The 20,945-nt window shown below is 42.6% G+C and overlaps 3 protein-coding genes across 8 annotated transcripts in view; 1 reads left to right on the forward strand and 2 right to left on the reverse strand.

Moving 5' to 3' along the window:
• The window catches only part of LOC117544341 (glutamate-rich protein 6-like), a 9,711-nt gene extending 2,517 nt beyond the window's left edge, over positions 1 to 7,194 (reverse strand). For 3 of the 6 annotated variants that reach the window (XM_034213290.1, XM_034213288.1, XM_034213287.1), the window contains exons 1-4: positions 1,329 to 2,003; positions 899 to 1,008; positions 740 to 807; positions 181 to 318 (exon numbers count right to left, since the gene is read on the reverse strand). In XM_034213290.1, coding sequence (XP_034069181.1) covers positions 181 to 318; positions 740 to 807; positions 899 to 1,008; positions 1,329 to 1,432 — 420 coding nt within the window. In that variant the 5' untranslated portion in view covers positions 1,433 to 2,003. Of the gene's footprint in view, positions 1 to 180; positions 319 to 739; positions 808 to 898; positions 2,004 to 7,102 lie in introns of those variants that run through there. The other 3 variants (XM_034213289.1, XM_034213291.1, XM_034213292.1) reach the window with 3 other exon arrangements.
• A 1,733-nt stretch (positions 7,195 to 8,927) lies between these two features.
• LOC117544329 (glutamate-rich protein 6-like) lies at positions 8,928 to 15,017 on the reverse strand. The gene is made up of 13 exons (XM_034213268.1): positions 14,747 to 15,017; positions 14,611 to 14,662; positions 13,529 to 13,650; positions 13,376 to 13,419; positions 11,429 to 11,539; positions 11,154 to 11,270; positions 10,821 to 10,981; positions 10,507 to 10,559; positions 10,286 to 10,380; positions 10,094 to 10,173; positions 9,817 to 9,972; positions 9,317 to 9,539; positions 8,928 to 9,164 (listed from the first exon to the last, which is right to left on the reverse strand). Exons 1-13 carry the CDS (start codon positions 15,015 to 15,017, stop codon positions 8,928 to 8,930), a joined length of 1,722 nt encoding a protein of 573 aa, XP_034069159.1.
• Positions 15,018 to 15,860: 843 nt separating this feature from the next.
• ednrbb (endothelin receptor type Bb) lies at positions 15,861 to 19,471 on the forward strand. Its single transcript, XM_034213416.1, has 7 exons — positions 15,861 to 16,277; positions 16,444 to 16,556; positions 16,737 to 16,941; positions 17,251 to 17,391; positions 17,491 to 17,624; positions 17,709 to 17,817; positions 18,587 to 19,471. Exons 1-7 carry the CDS (start codon positions 15,861 to 15,863, stop codon positions 18,752 to 18,754), a joined length of 1,287 nt encoding a protein of 428 aa, XP_034069307.1. The 3' UTR covers positions 18,755 to 19,471.
• The last annotated feature ends 1,474 nt before the right edge of the window (positions 19,472 to 20,945 follow it).

Below are 20,945 nucleotides of genomic sequence, written 5' to 3' on the forward strand. Positions count from 1 at the left end.
TTAAAAACACACTGTCACAAATACATAGCATCCACATATTCCAGCTAATGAGGTATTCAAAAAGCATGTTATAGTCTGGCATGTTTTGAAACAAGCTACAGCGATGACAGGAACTAATTGCATGTTCCATAAATGAATTCGTATTTCTGCGATAAGAGAAAATACCTTGTATCTCCATACCTTGTCCAGATTAGTTAAAGACTCCTCAGGTTCTCCTGGGCAGGCTGCGGGAGCTCTGGGAGTTTCCTCGCTGAACGAATCCAACACTTCATTATCTGGGGATATCTCCAACTCAGACTTCATGTTTTTAGGAACGCTCTGAGGAGAAAAAACAAAGACACTTCATAATTTATTAACTTCTTTGAGGTCTTTAACTTGTGCTTCATGAATAAATCAAAACCATGTCTCCCGATACCATGTCATATCATCTCTCACAAGATCAAACTCACACTGTGACAAGTATAGACAAAGCTATGAAAACTTCAGTATTTCTCTAAAACACACACACAGACTTCATATATGCTAATTACATAATTTCTCCATTTGTCTAAGGTGTCTCTATAAAGTCTCCTTCAAATGTTAGTTAAATGACATAAAGTTATTCTACTATCTGTCCTATAAAGCTTTTACTTTGTCAAGGACATCATCACTAAAGTTGAGAGAAAAGGGATTTTACGAGCAAGAATACCTCATTGCGAGTTTGTCACCTTAAACAATCTTCGAGGTTACTGCACCTTACCTGCTCATATGCAATCCCCACATTCTTATGAGGTGCTTTTGATGTTCCTACGTTGTAGTATTTATAGTCTGCAAATGCAAAATATATTTATATACATCTCAGACATTCCCAACCAAGGTCAGATATTCCTAATTAGCATGAAATGTGAAGAAATTGTACCTGGATTTTCCTCTTCCTCATGTCTCCAGTCAGTCTGTGTGCCAGCGCTGATTCTGGTGACAACTCTCCCGTCAGATGCGTGGATCGTCAGATATTCAGGTGAGCTCGTGCTGGAACCAGTTCTTAATTATCAGTTTAAGAAAGCCTAATACATGCAGGGGTAAGATGCCATAGCAATAACTAAGTTCCTTCAGAATATGATACAACCCTACACAACTGCCCTGCAATAACTGTATGGGAGTCCTAATGTTTAAAGAAGGCCTACAGTGGAAACATGTTTAAATGTATAACTACATTTTCTCTTTTCATCATCTTAAATGACGTTACATGTTAGCAAGATTTCTGTTTTCTGTTCAGGATTGCCGTGTTTAGTTTATCTACTGTTCATGATGCAGTTACTAAATTATATTTGTGGCATTTCTTTCCAAACCTCTGTGTGTTTTCAAGTCCATGTTTTGTTGCCGAATCCATCTCAGGTGATCCGCCTGGCGAGTCAAGTGTTGGTTCTTCATCCTCTTCATGTCCTTGACTCATTGTGAGACAGGTGAGCAGAGAAACCACAAATGAAAGAATTAATAAAAAAACATTTTAAATCTGGTACAGAATGTTTTGCACCCTAGTGATCCATAGCAACCACATAACAATAAGCATGCTGTTTCTATGGCAGAATCATTATCAGAAATGGGAGAGAAAGAGGGAAACTGTACTTTCACAGTACGCCTCTTCTTTCATTTGATCTATTTTCTTCTATAGTTCCTACCACTGCCATTACATTCAGTTCTTCAGATAACATAAGAAAAGCCTTTGAGTGATCTCCAGAGGGGAAATGCAGGTGTTGTCGCAGCACAATGACAGAAATCTGTACGGATAAAGTGAGAGGTAAATAATTGGAGTATAAAAAAAATATATATATTGTAGTGTCTCGCTAAAGGAGCTCAATGAGGCACAATATGAAACTAAGGAACTAAGACATGTCATAAAGGTAATTCAAATATACATACAGTACCCGCTACCAGTGTTGTACTTAAACGTAAAATGTAATACTGTCTCAAGCGAAATGACATAGTGGTGTTATTCATCTGCTGTAATAACTATAGGTTACTTACGTAACCCCAGTTCTCAGAGTAACATGAAGTGAGATGTCTCACTATGGGATGCGCCTCATCGCGGAGCAAACAGAAGCATCAATCTCATTACGCCAATCCTGATTGGCTGGAGATCTTGACGTCAACGTCAGGGAATCACCCCCTATAAGTAGCTTGCGCCACAACGCATGCGCCATTCAAAATAAGCACCTCTTCTCGCTTCACCATAGCAAGGAGGGCCGTCTGGTGAGACATCTCACTTCATGTTACTCTGAGAACTGGGGTTACGTAAGTAACATATAGTTCTCATTCATAACACTCCGTTCGATGTCTCACTATGGGAAATTGTAGCTCCCGTATTGCCAGACGAGCTTATCTCGAAAATCACCAAACCAACCAGAACTTAACAGGTAGAGCTCTGACTCAACCAGGTGCCCAGCACTGCTTGAGTCACACTGGGAGCAGAACGTCCAGCCTGTTAGGAGGCAGACAAAAGTGAGCGGCGAGGACCAGCTCGCCGCTGCACCAATGTCTTTGATGGGAGACATCCTGGACAGAGTCCAGAATGCAGCCAGACTCTGAGTCGAAAGAGCTCGCGGACCCGAGGGTGCCTGCGAACTCTGACTCGTATGAGCCCCAAAGCAATTGCTTCCACAGACCAGTGGGAGAGCCGTTGCTTAGTAACAGGCTTGCCCTTATAAGGGTTAGCCCAGGACACAAGGGGTTGGTCATTATGACAAAGCACCCTTGATCTGTCCCTGTACGTGCGTGAAGCACGGGCTGGACACGGCAAATCCGGCCGCTGTTCCCCGGAGGAATACAGTGGCGGGGAGGATGCCTTAATGTCAAATGTGGTACCCGAACCGACCGCCTTAAGATAAAGGCAGGGTCAGGCTTCAACCACACTCTGTTTGCCCTGGGGCAAACTGAGTGCATGAAAACTGTACAGATAGTGCATGAGTGCCACTGGCTCGCTTGGCAGCTGCCAGGGTCAGCGTCATGTCACACTGTATTTAGATTGTACCACTCACGGGCCAGGCCCATAGAGCCAAGCGCTCTGGGTGTGGGTGAAAGATCGCCCCCCCCCCCGCTTCGGACAGTATGTCCCTGCGTAGTGGGAGCTGCCATGGCTGCCCGCACAGCAGCTGATATATCTCCGCTAGCCAGTACATAGCTGGCCAGTGCGGAGCTATCAGGATAAGTGTGTGGCGTTGCTCTCTCACTCTGGCCAGAGTTGGGGGTATCAGAGCCAGGGGTGGGAACGCGTACAGAAGGCCCGGGGGCCAATCGTGCGCGAGTGCATCCACGCCTAACGGTGCATTTAGATCGCGCATCGAAAAGAACAGCTGACACTGAGCGTTGTCTTTCGATGCGAACAGATCCACCGCGGCTCTGCCGTAACGCACCCACAGCTGGCTCACAATCCTTGGATGTAGAGTCCAGTCTGCATAAAGTGGTATACCTCTGGACAGTAGATCTGCCCCGAGGTTCCTCACTCCCGGTACGTGCGTCGCTCTCAGAGAGAGGAGACGCCTACCGCTCCATAGGATAAGTTTGCGCGCCAGTGTGTGTAACTGGAGAGAACGCAAACCCCCTTGGCGGTTAATATACGATATCGTGGTCGTATTGTCTGTCCTCACGAGGACGTGATGTCCCCTGAGGAAAGGCAGAAAGCGTTTTAGGGTGAGAAACACCGCTAAAAGCTCCAGGTAATTTATGTGTGCCCGCTGGAGGTCTCTGCTCCAGAGACCCCTCACCGGGCGACCTTCATAAATACCTCCCCAACCTGTCAGACATGCGTCCGTGGTGACCACTTTCCGTGAAAGGACAGCACCCATAGGCACACCTCGTACTAGAAAAGTCGGGTGCAGCCAGTGGTGCAGTGCCATTACGCATTTCACAGTAACCATCACTCTCTCAGCGCTGAAACTCCCTCATGTGTAAGCGTCCCAGTCGTACGACCAGGATGTCTGACGCCATGAGCCCCAGCAATCGCAGGCATGATCTGAAGAGAACATGTTTGCGCAGCCGGAAAAGAGCGAGACAAGCTCTGAAAGCTTTCACTCTATCCGCTGACAAGCGAGCTGAAAAGGGCACCGAGTTCAGGTGTAAACCCAGGAAGAGTATAGTCTGCGCGGGGCACAACATGCTCTTCTCTGTGTTTATTATGAAACCCAGGTTGAGCAGGTGCTTTACGAGGACATTTGTCTGCGTAACAGCCTCCTGCTCCGACTGTGCGAGAAGCAGCCAGTCGTCCAGGTAGGTCGCCAGGCGAATACCCTGTTGTCTTAACGGGGCTATCGCGGCTTCCGTACATCGTACAAACACCCTTGGACTGAGAGACAGACCGAAGGGGAGTACTCTGTATTCATAACAGATCCCCTGAAATGCGAATCTCAGATATTTCCTGTGTGGGTAATATACTGGGATGTGAAAATACGCATCTTTCAGGTCGACTGATGTGAACCAGTCGTCTTGTCGCACGAGCCGCAGCAGAGATGTGTGAGTGAGCATTCTGAACTTATATCTTCTTAGATATTTGTTCAGAGCCCTCAAATCAAGTATTGGCCGAATTCCGTTCCCTCCCCGTTTGGGAACGAGGAAGTACTTGGAATAGAAGCCGCCCTGACTCTGCTCGGCGGGTACAATAGATATAGCCCTCTTTTCTAGGAGAGAGAGAGAGAATCTCTTTCTCCAGAATATGGGCTGACTCTCCTCGGGCCTGCGAATGCAGAATGCCCGAGAAGCGAGGGGGGGTGACAGCGAATTGGAGTCTGTAGCCCCGTGTTACTGTCTTGAAAACCCAGGCAGATGATGTGAGCATCTTCCACTGCATGCTCCTTAGAGCCAGTGGAGATGTCACATCTCTTCCCCTCAGTCTCTATTTGTTGTGTTATGGGGCCCTCTAGTGTCTGAACAAAGTGGTGCCCCCTTTCGACAATCCCCACCGACACTGCGCATGCGCATGACGGTGGTGCCTTCACAACCCCAGCCGGCACTGCGCATGCGCGTGGTGGTGGTGCTTTTAAAAACCCCAGCCGGCACTGCGCATGCGCGTGACGGTGGTGCCTTCACAGACCCGCCTGTAATCCGCCTTTTGAAAGATGCCGTAGCTGCTCTCAGAAGGGGAACAGTTGACGGGCTGTTTATTGTTTTTCTTTTCATTTTTCCGAGCTGCGCCCTTGGCTCGAAGCCTGGATGCGTCAGCGGAAAATGATTTGTGACAGAAAAATCAATAAGTGTGTGACATGTGTTTATGCGGACTTGAGGATGGTGTTGAGGCATCTCTCGAGGCGGCGGGAACATATTTAGAGCTGGGGAACCGTAGACTTCCAGCTCTGTCACAGAGGGGAGAAGGAGGGGCTGTCACGCCGCTCGCTTCTTCTTCCTCGACTGCTGGCCGAAATTCTGGGTTGGCTGCGCCTGAGCTGCAGCCGGAACCGGAGATTTTCTAGGCCAGCTCGCCCTCGTCTCCAGCCTGGGCTGGGGACTCGGGGCGGGCTTTTCTTCACGACCCCAGCCGGCACTGCGCATGCGCGTGACGGTGGTGCCTTCACAGACCCGTCAATTGTCCGCCCTTTGAGAGAGGCCGTAGCTGCTCTCAGAAGGGGAACAGTTGACGGACTGTTTATTGTTTTTATTTTTCTTTTCATTTCCGAGCTGCGCCCTTGGCTCGAAGCCTGGATGCGTCAGCGGAAAATGTTTTATGACAGAAAAATCAATAAGTGTGTGACATGTGTTTACGCGGACTTGAGGATGGTGTTGAGGCATCTCTCGAGGCGGCGGGAACACATTTAGAGCTGGGGAACCGTAGACTTCCAGCTCTGTCACAGAGGGGAGAAGGAGGGGCTGTCGCGCCGCTCGCTTCTTCTTCCTCGACTGCTGGCCGAAATTCTGGGTTGGCTGCGCCTGAGCTGCAGCCGGAACCGGAGATTTTCTAGGCCAGCTCGCCCTCGTCCCCTGCCTGGGCTGGGGACTCGGGCGGACTGCGACCTCTGCGTTTTCGGTATTTTGAACCGAGCAGGGTTCGGAGCAGCTTGGACGAAGGGCTGCCGCTGCGAAGGCAGCGGCTGGGCCCTTCGAGGGAGGCAGAGGTGGAGGGCCTCGTCCTCCTTCTTTTTCGACTCGCATCTCCTCTGCATGGAGGCAAGAGCGGAGCCGAAAATCCCCTCGGGAACGATGGGCATGTCAAGCACATCCTGAACAACGTTCAGAGCCCTGGCGGACAACGCTGCGGCTCTGTAGGACCGTTCAGTCATGGTCGACTGGAAACGGTCCACCTTCGCTGGCAGCGTGGGGTTCCTGCTTGGTGACCCATCCTCGGTGGGAGGTGGGCTGCCACCAGCAGTTCCATCGGCGGTATGCGGAGCAGGCCGAGCCTCTGCGGGCGAGACCATGGTGAGGTCTCGCCGGGAGCTCCCGCCTGGTGAGGCGTGGGGCTCCGTTCCCGCGTCTCTTGCCGCCACCGGGTCCCGGCCTGAACGGCGTGGGATCCCGGTTCCGCAGCTGCCGCTGTTAGTGAGCCCCAGACCGACACAGTGAGGGGCTCAGTCTCTGCGGCGGACGCCCCCGTGTCTTGATTGCCAAACGGCGAATCAGTGGACATGAGGGAGTCCTGTTCCAACAAGCTAGCTTGGTGTGCTAGCCGTCGGTGGAGGCTCTTTCGGGTGAAAAGGGCACAATGCCCGCACGAGCCGGGGTTGTCGATAGCCTCCTGGGCGAGTTCCAGCCCGAGGCAGGACGAGCAGACCTGGTGTGAGTCTGTGCCTGCTATCTTCAACCCGCAGCCGCATGACCAAGCCTCCGAGTCCCTGACTCCTCTGGTGTGAGCGGGAGAGGCGTCCATCTTGTTCGCCTCGTGGCGTGGAGAGGACCCGCTCGTAACAGGTACGTCGTTGAGAGAAAAAGTGTTACCAACCCGTCCTTAATACGGAGAAAAAGGGACGGTGTGGGTCCTTTGTTCTCAAAGAATATTGACTGGTGTGTCAATATACTTCTAATCCTTTTCTCCTCCGTGAGAGAGAAAAAGAAAAGCGTCCTCGCTACCGTGGTGTCGGTAGTAAGGGGAAGCTAGCTAGCAACAGGTGCGTAGCTAGTTTGAGAAAAATCAAAACCTTACCTTACTTTCCGGGGAAAGAACGGCGAGGTCGAATTTAATACTAACTGGCGTTAGTATTACCGTCTTCTTGCGAAGCAGAAGGAGTAGCCGGCGAGCGCCCGTCGACCGAAATGGTTATATTTGGGTTCAGTCTGTGGACCGTTAAGCTTGTCCGGCTACTATAGAGATGTGCTCTGAAGCGAGAAGAGGTGTTTGAATGGCGCATGCGTTGTGGCGCAAGCTACTTATAGGGGGTGATTTCCCTGACGCTGACGTCAAGATCTCCAGCCAATCAGGATTGGCGTAATGAGATTGATGCTTCTGTTTGCTCCGCGATGAGGCGCATCCCATAGTGAGACATCGAACGGAGTGTTATGAATGAGAACACATGTTTTACTACGATCATATTTTTGGTAGTAGAACCAATGTGCTGTACTTTATTTTTTTAAACATCTAATCTATCGTGATTCATACCTTGTTCTTTTGCATACTGTCAATACTGTACATACGTGGGTTAATGCTAAAGCAAATATAAATCTGACTTTTAGAGAATATAAGAGAAAATTATGGAAAGAGAATATTATTTATTTCACTTTAATGTGTTTGCAGCTTCTGTAATTGATGTAAAAAATGTGTACATAAGCCAACTGTCTACATCCAACTTCTATGAGCACGATCATTTTAATTCTGGGAATAATCGTCCAACAGTGCATGAGCATATAGTAATTATATAATGGAAATAAATAATTGCAGTTGTTTCCGATACCTACAAGTCAAAGAAATGCATCTTTTGTATTTTGGTATGGTGCTTTAAAAGCCTATTTGATGTGCACTATAAGCTTCGTTGAGCATTAGGAACAACGCTTTAAAAATCCCATGTATTATTACAATGATGCATTCAGTTTTAAAAAGAGATGATAATAATGTGAATTTATCATAAACATTCTGTGGTTATCGCTCTCTGTCTCCCTGCCTTAAATGCAGCATGAAGGGCTCTACATTTAGCTTTTTAAAAAGGATATTCATTTATCATATTTCTTTTGATTGTGCTTTCAACTAGATAACAAGTTAAACTAGATGGAAATCATTTTAACTCTTACATTGGGAGTATTGTTAAGCTTTAATACACCACAAAGTATTGTTCTATGTGTATCTCCTGATGACATTTTCAATAATATACTAAATCAAAATCCAAAAAAACATCTTGATCTTTTTCCTTTTGCCTAAACTGGCTTTGCTAAAAACCTTAAATATTTAATAGCAAACATCAGGTTTGGTTTTGGAAGTATTGTCTGACTGAACAATCATTTATGTTGCAAAATAAATAGACTAATATAAAATGTATGCAGGCAGATTAACTGCGGGTGTTTTTCAGTAGCTGGATTTCAAATACATTTCAAGGAATAGGTAATTGGATATGATTGGGAAAAGAGTTACAGCATATATAGCTAATAAGTCAGGTGTTGGAAACAATACTTTGGTTTCCTGAAATGTTGAAGGTCATCATTTAATTATGTGCCGTAGATATTCTCTTTTATTAGAAACTATCCATTCACAGCAGAGGAAAGATAACTGTACTGATATCTGGAGGAATTATTTTGTGGTGATATTTGATAAACGGTAGAAAGACATTCTACCAGTGCTTCTTCACTGAGATTTTGATTTTCTCCAAACCAATTGACCCAATCGTCCATAAATCTTTTTCTATCGAGCTCAAGCTTTACACTCAGAATATAACCATGAAAGACTAAGCACCAGATACTCAAGACGTTTTAAATCATATAAGGCAATAAACTCTAACACAGCCATAACCGTTTCAGCTTTTTTCCAATTTTGTATTTCTCACTTAATTCACATGGGCCTTTGTCTCTTCAGGTGACTCCTCCTTTTCCATTTGTCTGCTAAGCCGCTGCGCCTGGGCGATGAAACTGTAATGTGACTTAATGTTCCTCAGCCTCGCAGAGTGGTGGGACATGAAGGTCTGCATCTGGCCAAGCAGAGAGTGAATCTCTGAGCTCTTCATTTGGATATATCTCTCCAGAACATCTTGCCCGAGCTTGCCATGACTCTCTGGAGAAATGAGCTGCATTGAAAGAAAAATAACAAGTAGTCCCTTTTCAAAAATAAATCCCGGCACACATTGCAAAGCGTTAATGATAGCTGTAATCTGCTGCATACAGTTTGGTGTGCTAAAACACGTACAGTACATCACTGCATGCATTTCATATCACATACCTTTGACCCCACATTGAAGTGCACTCTGTTTTGCTTATGTGCGAAGGTGATGCTCATGCGTTCCTGTGAGTGTATGCGCACACTGATGTGTGGGGCCAAGGCAAAGGTCAGAGGCTTGAAGGGGAGGTTACGTACATGCGGGTCACCGTACAACCAATTCCAACGCCTCCTCAAAGCTCCTGTCTCACTGAAGCAGAGACCTCCACCAGGGGTCAAATTCAACCTTCAGACACACCACAGAGATTAGCAATAGACAAATCCTCACCTGGAGCGTGTGGGCAGCAGGTTAATCAAAAAAGTGTCTTCGGTCAAAAAGTCATTTATAAAAGATCTTAACAATAGATTTGTTTTTCATTTGATTGGTAATTGTCTGTATGAGTTAAAAGCTTTCTGGCAGACAGTTAGATGAGAACATTGAGGTGCTGTTCCTTTAAGACCTTATTTTAGTAAGACATTTGCCTGAATGATTATAATAGCAGTTATAATAGAGTAACAATTACCACATCATTCCGGTGCGATGATAGCATGTGGCATGGCCTTTATTTGTGAAAATGCCTTTGATGCTGGGCGATACATCATTGTCCTCCAAGATGATGTAAGTGAAGTCCGCACCTTCTGAGGAGGATATTATAATGGCTGCTTTCCCAGAAGGGTAACTTGTGTCTATTAAGGATCATTAACACCGTGCAAACCTTTCATCTAAGGGAACAAATGTGTAGCCTCTCATTAAGGATGTACTCCTTGATCTTGCACTTTGTGCACTTCTTAAAAGGATACAAAACATTTCCGGTTCCATCTGGACATAGGGTTAGAAAGCCCTTCCCACTTTTGTAGAACTTCCTAATCAATTCCTTGAGCTGTGATGCAAAATAGTCAGTTATATTTCTGTTAAATACATTGAAGATAGAACAGGTATTGTTAAGGAGTATATATAGGTATTGTTAAAACATGCAGTGCGTTCTTACATACCTTTGGCTCACCGTCTGTTTGTTCTTTTACTGAGAACAAGTCAGTAGTTTTGTTGTTGACCTTTATCGGAGGCATTGAAGGCTCACTGTTGTTGTCTATCGGAAACAAAAGAGGATATCCATTTATTGATATTTTTTCAAGGAGAAGCATGAAAGACTGCACACTTGTCTTTTTCATGTATACTTATTTGTGTAATTCCGGGCCCCAGGTTGCATACTTACCAAAGTCTACAATCAAGTTGCCTGCTTTTCTCCAGACTCGCAAAAGCTTCAACCTGTATATAAATTGACATTTTGTTTTGAGTGGGAATATGTCAAAATCAATGCCAACACCTGAAGGGTATGATAATTAAATTCATATGCCACCTGATTTCTCATGCTACTGGTAACAATAAGAAATATGGCTTTTTTATGGCATGCACTATGCCACAATCAAAATCAACATGCGTGCAATATATGTTCGTCCTTGGCAGCCTGCCACTCGATCCATCAAATATAATACATGCAGAAGCGAACAGGGCATTCATGTTACTCACCTCTCCTTAGCCTGCTTTTTAGCGGCTTCCCTCTCCTCCTCACTCATGACAGGATCATGCGGCTTCACATCAATCTTCCTAGCTGACTCCTTCTGTGCCAATCTTTCTCTCTCTCCCATAATAAGCTCTCTCATTTGTTTAGCTTGTTTGCAACAAAAGAGCTGAATAATGGAACATTTACAACAAAACACATTCTTTTTTTATTTGCAATGCTTCTCACTTTAAACACAAATCAACATGCTTTTGTCAAGGTTAGCCGAACAGTCCTGATTTCTACTCTATTTCCATTTATTTTCAATTTCTTGTTGGAGGTAAAAAAATAGCTACACTCACCCTCTTAAAGTGTGTTTCATTTTCCAACATCTCACCGTGTATGAAGGGCTGGCAGAGCTGCTGGCAATAGTCACACTGTGCAAGAAGCCCATCCTGTTTAGATTCAACCTGTGGAACCTACGGTGAGAAAAAAACAAACAGACTCACAATCACCTCTCCACCTCTGATATTACAGCCTCCACTCGCTGCTATTACTGTGGAAAATGAAAAAGGCCATCACTGTCATTTCCAGGCACTATCGGCAATATAGAGATACAGGACAAAATCACCAATACCTCTCTAACATGAGGAGTTTGTTTTGGCTCTGGCTTGTGTGCTATGAGACGAGGCAGACCCACACTCGGTATATTGTGCTCAATCTCGGCCATCTTTTCATCTCCTGGCTCCTGATGTGAATACAAAAAAGCAATACTCTTACAGATTGTTGAATTCAAGTAAAATACAGCCGGCTTTATATCAAATTAACCTTGTACATTTTCTTAACAAGCTTCTCAATCTGTTTGTTGCACATATTGTAATGGCTTTGTAGAGACAACATTTTTGATTTTGGTAGGGGTGCCAAAAATGCTAAAATCTTTTGGAAGTAAAAAAATGACATGGACATTTGTAAACGGTCAGAATGTTCTCATGTTTAAAAATCACAAAGTGACTATTTATTTATAGTACACCGTAGGGTATTTTTGCAACTGTTGCATAGTACAATTTTTAAGTTGAATTTAAAAGTCACGATAAACCCTGTGTGGATATAAAAAAATTAATTAGCTTAATCAGCAGCTTACTTGGCTAAAGCAGAGGGGTCAACAGGTGTGTTTTTGACTGCAGGAAGATTCTGGGATACTGGCGCATATGGGCATGGCTTATAGTTAGTAAAGAGTACTTACTTTAAAATGACTCACAACCACAGTAGGTTGTGAGTAAGCATCACAACCTTACGGGAATGGCAAGCATTAATGCACGTATTGTAACACAGCCACAATGTTGTGTCACCAACAGCTGCAACCCTGGTCTAGCCAAAATGCTAAAATGATTTTTGATGGATCCTTCAGTGCTGTCACTAAGGAACTTTTTCTTGTGAAGACATTTTGCTGTTTTTGACTACAAACTCTTATCCAGCTCAAAGTGTTTGAGAGCTTTGAGTAATGCATTGAGACAGAGAGGCTGAGTGGACAAAGTCAGCAACACGGCCCCGACACAACCGTTGTGTGTGCGCTACCCAATGTGTAAAACAGTCTGTCCTTTGCTTATATATGTGTGTTTGTGAATGCAGTTTTGTATACACCTCTGTGTTGTCTGCTTGGGTGACGTTTTATTCTGCTGTTGATTCTATATGCATTGACTATTTATAATTGGCGTTTTAATTGTTGTCGCCTATTGCTTGTTGCACCCGCTGAGGTGTTATTAGGTCTTTTTATTTATTGTAATTTTTGTTTAATTGTATTATTTGGTCTACACTGACGAAGACAGTTGAATAATTAATACATATACTTTGTTATTAATGCAATGTATTTGTAACTTAAAGGTCTATCACCATATTACCTCTTTATTAACCACCCCCTTTTAACCCAGTAACTTTTACTCCAACATTTTAACAGTTCTCTATTTTACTTACGTACATTTTGTTTACAAAACTGTTGTTTTACTTGAGTTTTACATTGTAGTACTCTTTCCATTCTTGAGGCAAAACCTTTATGTACAAAATATACTCTCTAGAAATGATTACTCATTGACTAATTAATATACCAAATATTACCATGAGATATATTATAGTAATATACAAACCAAAACTAAAGCACTTCTTATGCAGAATGGCCAGTTTCAGTATAACATACAGTGTATTATATTATTGGATTGTCATTAATGATCCATAGATTTATAATCATCACTTGCCGCTGATGCAAGTTATGTGTTAATTAAGTTGGGGATCATTTTAACAAATGTAAGTAGCTAGTGTTTACTGCTTTTGATTTTCATTCATTTCTTGATTATATTTTCTTTTAATCATTGTTTATCTGCAAGTAAAAGGTAACAAGACAGAAATACTGAATGAAGTACCTCAAAATTGTACTTAACTACAGTACTTAGATAAATCTAATACTACTACTGATTTTGAACGGCTTAGCGCTGTATGAAGAAGATTGACCTAACTTGACTGCTTAGTTGAAACACATGTTTTGCTTTGAGCAGGATACCTCTGAAGAATCGGCGACAGCGTCCATGTTCACCACCTCTGCCTGCAACAACGGGGGATTTTCAGTTTCCTTTTGAACTGCACAAAAAAGAAATAATTGGGAGTTTGACAGATGTCTAAGTCATGAGAGGCAAGATGGGGCAGGAACAGGTGACCCCTTCTCACCCAAACTGATGACATGGTTTACCTTGACAGCTGAAGAAGAGGTTCTGCTCCACCCACTCCCAATCTGTCTGGGTCTGAGCGCCCACCAACGTGATGAATCTTCCATCCAGTGAGAGAACCTCCATGAACTCTGGCGAGCCTGGACTGCAAAGATGAACAAAGACAGAGTTACAGCAATGCTCTACTAGAATGGCTCTACTCATCTTAAAGCTACAGTAATTTATTTTTGTCCTCTTGGGGGCATAGGAAGTCCTCAGCAGGAAACAAAAAGACACATCTGTCATCATATCATCTCATGAAGTAATTTAAGTCAAGTTCTAACTCTGTTTCGCTCCTCAAAAACTAGTATTGAGTATTTATGTACAGTCTACTGTATGGTGTTTACTGCATTCACCAGTCAACCATTCAGGGATTGTTAACATATAAAAGCTAATTTGTGAAAACAGCTGCCTTCTGAGCTTCGATGCTAGTAGTTAGCATCGAAGCTCAAACTCAATAAGAGACTACAGTTGAGGAAGATACATTTAGTGAAGCTTTGAGGCCTCATTGTAGCCCTGATATAAAATTCTGGCTTCAGTACCGCTGAAGGGAAATGATCCTTTGTCGGTTTTGGTTTCCGTTGTCCTTGAGCCAATGTCATACCCTAACTTCATGCTCATGTTTTGGGACTAGGCCTATACCTTTTCCATCAGAGTGGGCGATAGCCAACCGTTATAATCCAAAACATCCCGGTTTTCAAAAGAAATAGCATTCACTTTGACTATTCCCCGGCAGTAATGGTGGTTTAGAGAGCACTACATATATATCATAGAGCAGTGACAGTGCTCAGTTTGTTTGACCCCGTTCACCAGCTTCACCAACAATAATATGACAATAAAAAAACATCATAAACAAAAAGTCAAGCATCACAAACTGTAACAGATCAATTTCACAGCATATCATATTAAAACAAAAAAACTGCAGGAGATTAAAGTTTTACAATGCTGGTCAAATGTATAGTCAGAAATAATACACTGTGAATTCTTAAGGGAATGTTATATGAATGCTACTGTCATTTTTATTGGACTTTCCGTCATGCTACTGTAAATTAGCAATGCTCCTTACGGATTCTCTTTTATAGGTGATGTACTGAAGCGTCTTGGGTCTCTCCAATGGCCTATGGAAAAAATAAGTTACAATAATAAAATAAATAGACAGCCTGAATGTTAACAGTCATCAGACTTTTTCACATCCAACTCACTTTTCTTCAGTTGTTCTTGTGGAAGTGTGCCAGCACATAGTTTCCCAAGGTCATTTGCCACTAGCGGAGCGCAGATTTGAGCGTTCAAAAGAGAGCTGGAGTAGTTGTCGGTTATGATATTGACAATGGGATCTCTCTGGTTGTCGCATGTCTCTTGCTCCTCCAGGCTCTTCAGGTTGTCATAAAGCTGTCGAGGGGAGAAGTCACCTTCTTTAGGGCTCTCAGGAGATGCAGACGCAGAATCCCTTTGGTAGGTTGGAGACTGACTCATCTCTTATAAAACGTGATATGTCGTCTCAAGCAACATCTCTAGGACTCTCTGAATATTGCACAGTTCCATTTGTATCACTTCTGTTATTGTTCAAGTGCAGTTGCCCGGCAGTAGTTTTGCATCAAACCCAAGTACATCCAAAATGTCATAAAGTCACAGAGACAAGCGTTCATGTTCTCATTACATTACTTATAATGACTTTCAAGTGTACTGATAGAGACTCTGTGGCTTCAAGCTCTTTACTAAAATAGACATATTGCTACACTTAGATTTTGTGTGGAAGATTTATGTCAAACAAGATAACGGCCAACTTTTGAGTGTAGAGTCTGAGACAACACTGTAACATAATATCCCTACCGAAGCCAATAAAATGATCTCACTCTGTGATAACAGAGAATACACTTCAACGCTATCCTTTCATTGAGGATGATGCATCAGGGGAAGTAATTACAGTCGCTACTGACAGATCGATGACTAAGGCTGACAACAATACCTTAGTCTATAAAACCCTGATTTCCCTCTGCTGGGTTCTATCATTTATAGCAGGCGCTGCAACGAAGCAGAAGTATAGACGTCTTTTGTATTGAACAGTCAGCCTATTTTGTAGGTATTACACAGATTCATTTCATACAGAGTTTGTATGTGTACATCTAAAGGTAAGCTGGCATAATTCAGTGCTGTTATTTACTGTTGCCTTTTGATCTGTGAATTCAATTAATAACTTGCCTCACCTTTAAATGCTTTGATGCAAATCTCAAGGCTGAGATGCTGTGCTAATTATTTTTCATTTTCACTCTAGTGCTGGAAAAAACATTTCAGGGCCTTTTGAGGAAATCATCAACAATGTGGACCATTGCTCTCGTTCTTTGTTTGGGGAATATTCTCATCGGAGCAGAGGCCAGCGATCAGCATTCAGAACCGTTCCCTGTAATTGAACTCTCTGAAACGACATCCCCTGGTCTTTTAATATTAGAAAAACAGAAATCCAACAGCTCAATTCATCCCCCTCAGGTAGACAGACCAAAAGCACCACACCCTCCTATGTGCTTGGAGTCAGCTGGAATCAGAGACGCCTTCAAATACATCCATACTGTGGTTTCTCTTGTGGTATTTGTCATTGGAATAGTGGGAAATTCAGCCTTATTGAAAATCATATATGTTAACAAAAGCATGAGAAGCGGACCAAACATTCTCATTGCCAGTCTTGCTTTGGGGGATCTAATCCACATTGTGATAGACATTCCCATCAACGCATACAGGGTGAGTTAATCACATAGCGCTGTGTTACAATTACAATGAGAAAAACAATGTTGCACCTTGTCCTGTTCTCTGCTCTTTTTTTAAATCCATTTTCAAACTTCAATCTCACCTTGAATTGATTTTGGGTGTTTTCTCATTGAACATTTTCTCTGCTTTTTTTCTTCAGATCATGGCAGAAGATTGGCCATTTGGCTTAGCGCTGTGCAAACTCGTCCCCTTCATACAGAAGAGCACTGTTGGAATCACTGTGCTGAGCTTATGTGCTCTGAGTGTCGACAGGTACGGAGATAAACAGCTCTCTCCTGGGCCTAAGGAAATAGTGCTCGCTGGCTACTTACTGTATTTCAATAAGCAGACGGATTTGTTTAACATGAGTCCTTGAAATATTCTTGAAAAATGTATTATAGTTACAGAGAAAGAAGTCCCCAAAGCCATTACATTTTCCCATTGATTTTGCAGATACCGAGCTGTAGTATCCTGGAATCGAATCAAAGGCATCGGGGTTCCAGTGTGGACGGCAATCGAAATAACTCTGATTTGGGTTATTTCGATCCTGCTGGCTGTGCCTGAAGTTGTCGGCTTTGATTTGATAACAATGAACTATAAAGACAAGCATCTGAGAATATGTCTGCTTCATCCCATGCAAACCACACCGTTCATGCAGGTAATATAATCGTCTCGAGACTATGCAACAGGACAAAACAAACAGATCAACACGTGTTTGTCTTGTCTTTTCACATCCAACCTACAGCAATACTCATAAGTGTTGACAGGAAATGAAAGGAATAATAGCTCTAATATGATTTTCTCATAACTTCATGTAACAGATGCCCACACATTCACGTAGATGCCCTTGTTAACGTGTGTGTCTCAGATATTGTTTTATGCATGCTGTAACATAGCAACCATCGGACATCATGTCATCTGCAGCAGCGACTGACGACTGTGGGCTTATGTCGTGTTAAATCAACAGTTTTATAAATCAGTGAAGGACTGGTGGCTCTTTGGCTTCTACTTCTGCATGCCCCTGATTTGGACGGCCGTCTTCTATGCACTCATGACCAGGAAAATGCTGAAACATTCGGAGAATACATTAAGCGACCACACCAAGCAGGTTATTACTTTTAAGTACATTTGGCCATTTCTGGGGCATTTTTCTCATATTTTTTAAATAAACTGAACTCTAATATTGATTATATCTTTCCTTTTGAAGAGAAGAGAGGTTGCAAAGACAGTCTTCTGCCTGGTGATCGTGTTTGCACTCTGTTGGTTGCCTCTGTACCTAAGCAGAATCTTGAAATCAACCATGTATGATCAGAAAGATCCTAAAAGGTGTCAGCTACTGAGGTGAGCATGACAGATTTAACAATGTTTTTCTCATATTCCTCTCTCATTTGACTAATTCATATTTTATTTATTCTTCTTTCTCAGCGTCTTCCTTACCCTGGACTACTTTGGCATTAATATGGCATCCCTCAACTCGTGCATCAACCCTATTGCATTGTACATCGTCAGCAATAGGTTTAAAAGATGTTTCAAGGTGAGTTCGATTTTTTTTACTTGTTCCTATGTATGGCACAATTCACGTTTACACAAGTCTAGTTAGGCTGAAGGCATTGTGATCCACATCGGGTGAGCTATCATATGTGTCATCAAGGCCATATGGAGTCATGTCTGTAAAACGGCCAGTCTGGAGAAAGCAATGACCCGAGGGAGTAATAAGTGAAAATGGTCTGGAAAAACATTGTCAGAAAAAAAACAGACACTTGGCAATCTACCAGCAGTTTGTCACTGAATCAGAGAGATGTGTTATGAGGGAGAAGAAAACATAGCTTCAAGGCAATTTCCAAAAGAAAATGTCTTTAAAAGCCTTTATTGTATTTCGAGCTCAGAAGGACATGTCTAAAACATACTTTGATTTGTTTTGGCTTGTGCACACCACAGTGCGTGAAGAACTACTCTCCCCATCTAGTAATGGTATTTTCCCATTTATTTATTATTGTGTGTTTTCCGCTACAATTTATCCTTTTTCCTCTAATTAAAAGACAATCCAACTAGAGATTGTTCTCAACAATTGTCTCTACACAGACATTAAACAGAATTGATTTCTAGTATACCCTCTCTGAAGTCTGTAGCAACAAGGCTTTTAAAGAAGAGTCATTATTCAAAGACAAGCAAAACAAAATTGCACTCTGATTATACTGTGAAGGCTCCACACACAGATACACTTCATTATAGGCCATTTTCTAAATGTGAAGTTGATGTTTGTTGTTCTCTGGCCAAACGTCTTTGTGTTTGTGGTCCCTCAGGCATGTCTGTGCGGTTGCTGTCGTCTTGGAGCTGTCACTCATGACGATGCACAGTCTGTTTTGAAGTCCAGAATGCAGGATCAAGCCTCGGAGCAGAGCAGCAACATCAAAGCTCACAAGCAGACGTCCACACCTCTACCTGAGCAGGAGAACACCTTACCGTGTTAACAAAACTCTGAGAAAATGTATTGTGAGTTCTTCTTTTTTTTCTTTATTACGTGCATATTTGGCAATCAAAGTTACCAACACACCTCTAATGGTTGCTCCGCAACCTTGACATGCCAACCTAATAAAATAAATCACCATTTGAATAACAGGCAGCACTGTCTGTTGTAGTGCTGTCGTCAGTTGAACATCTGCTTTAGTATGAGCAACCTGGAGTCAGACTGTTCAGACTATTTGCCCCCGGGGCTTGACTCACTCCCAACCATTACATCATATATTACCTACAGTACTACCTATCCTGTATCATGCATCACAGCTCCTCAAATCACTGTTTTGGGCACGATGTTAACCTGGCACCCATCAACAGAAATCTTGTCATGGCTTACCGCCTGCATACAGTATTTCTTTTAAATCTGTTTCTGGATTCTGGTAAGACACTCTGCCGTACAAAATAAAGCACATGGGAATTTAGGATTATTACGGTGGGTTTCATGTGGAACGGTGTATTATTAGCACATCAATGCCTGTTTTGATCTGTTAAGTTTCCCCGTACACAAAGAGTTTATAGCGTTCCTTTGGTTCTTGAACCTTGAGAAACATATTAAATTGGTGCCAAAAGTAGATTCTGTCTCCAACACTGAATGACTGATTGATGGTGGCTTATTTTTAATGCATTGTTAAATGTGTAATGCATGGAGAGACACTTTATAAAAGACCTGAGAGTGGGGAAGAAGGAAAACGAAGATGACAGAATGAGGTCAGGGGGAGAGCGGGAGGGGGTGGGGGGGTGAGATGAGCACCTGATAGGTCTCCCTGTCATAGGACAAGGCATGCACAAATAGAGCGCTGTTCTTCACGCTAACGCTGTATCAGTCTGCAAAACTGTCTTGATGCTGTGTGCACTGGAATGCCTATTAAAAGTTTATCTTGTCTAAGTAAAGAGAATACTCTCAGCTGTTTGAAGATTCTGTTGTTTGTTTGAATAAAAGCTTGTGATGTGTGTAAGGCTTATAAATATGAGACGTGTAAAACTGAAATGACCTTGTGGTGTTTTCTCTAACTAACTTTCCAGTAAAGTACTCTTTATTGCTCAAATTAAACTTTTATATCATAGTAATACACATTAATTTTAATGTGTATTATAGACATGTCTGAATGAAAAATACCTTATTTAAACCTTGGATAAATAAAGCCATGCACTTTTTGATCAATGGTTCTCATAATACCATGCACATAAAAATGCTAGCTTTGTTTTATATCATGACTTTTTCACTAGAGTGCAATTGTAAAATGTGTTTGTTGCTGTAATAGCTCTTGGCATATTGAATAGAGAGGACAAGGAAATGCTGATTGCACATCACATCTCATCAAAGCAGCAGTCTGACATCTTTATGTACCTAATCGGCTATCCTTGCTTTCCTTCACACACAAACACTAGATCAATTAAACAACAGTTTTTTTTCAATAATCAATGTGATCATTTAAAATCTCAGTGCATCGCTTACAAGCTTTGCCTTCAAATTTGTAAATGTATGCATAAAATCAAGCTGTTGTACTGTTAATACAAATGAGAGCCATCTGACTCTAAATGTGTTTGTGATTAGAGGAGCCAAAAATATGTTTTAAGAGAACAGAGAGAGTAACATGCGTGCTTTCCAGCCCACACAGTCACATTTCCTGCTGCGCTACACACATATGCACCTCTCTCTGTTCTGACATGAGAGACTGTGTCTCTGTGTCTCTCAGGCTTTGACTGTTGGATACAACTCTGTTGGACAGGATATGGGAGTTCAATATGCTCACTTGTGCTGGAGCCAAATTGTATTGTTTTTGATCTCGCACAACATATTTGTTGTGTCTTATTTGTGCACTGTTTGAAATCCGTCCTGCTTTTTTTTAATAGGTCTTCTTATTTTGTCATTTTAATATCAAATGTGTATGTTCATTTAGATGGCTTTCATTGTTATTTGTATAGTTATATGACTAAATGGAAATCCAAAGTTTACGTACTTTTAAAAAACGTTTTTGTTGTTGTATTTACTTGCACTATTTTTCAGTTTTATTGTGTTGCACTGTTGATGGAGCTTGTGACCTAAGATTTTCATTGTCATAACTTCAGTGTAGCTATGTACGTATGACTAATAAAAGCCTTGAACCTTGAACTGCAGTGGCACACTTCTGTCAGATACTAATT

This window comes from Gymnodraco acuticeps, unplaced genomic scaffold, assembly GCF_902827175.1.
Source record: "Gymnodraco acuticeps unplaced genomic scaffold, fGymAcu1.1, whole genome shotgun sequence".
Taxonomy (NCBI): Eukaryota; Metazoa; Chordata; class Actinopteri; order Perciformes; family Bathydraconidae; genus Gymnodraco; species Gymnodraco acuticeps.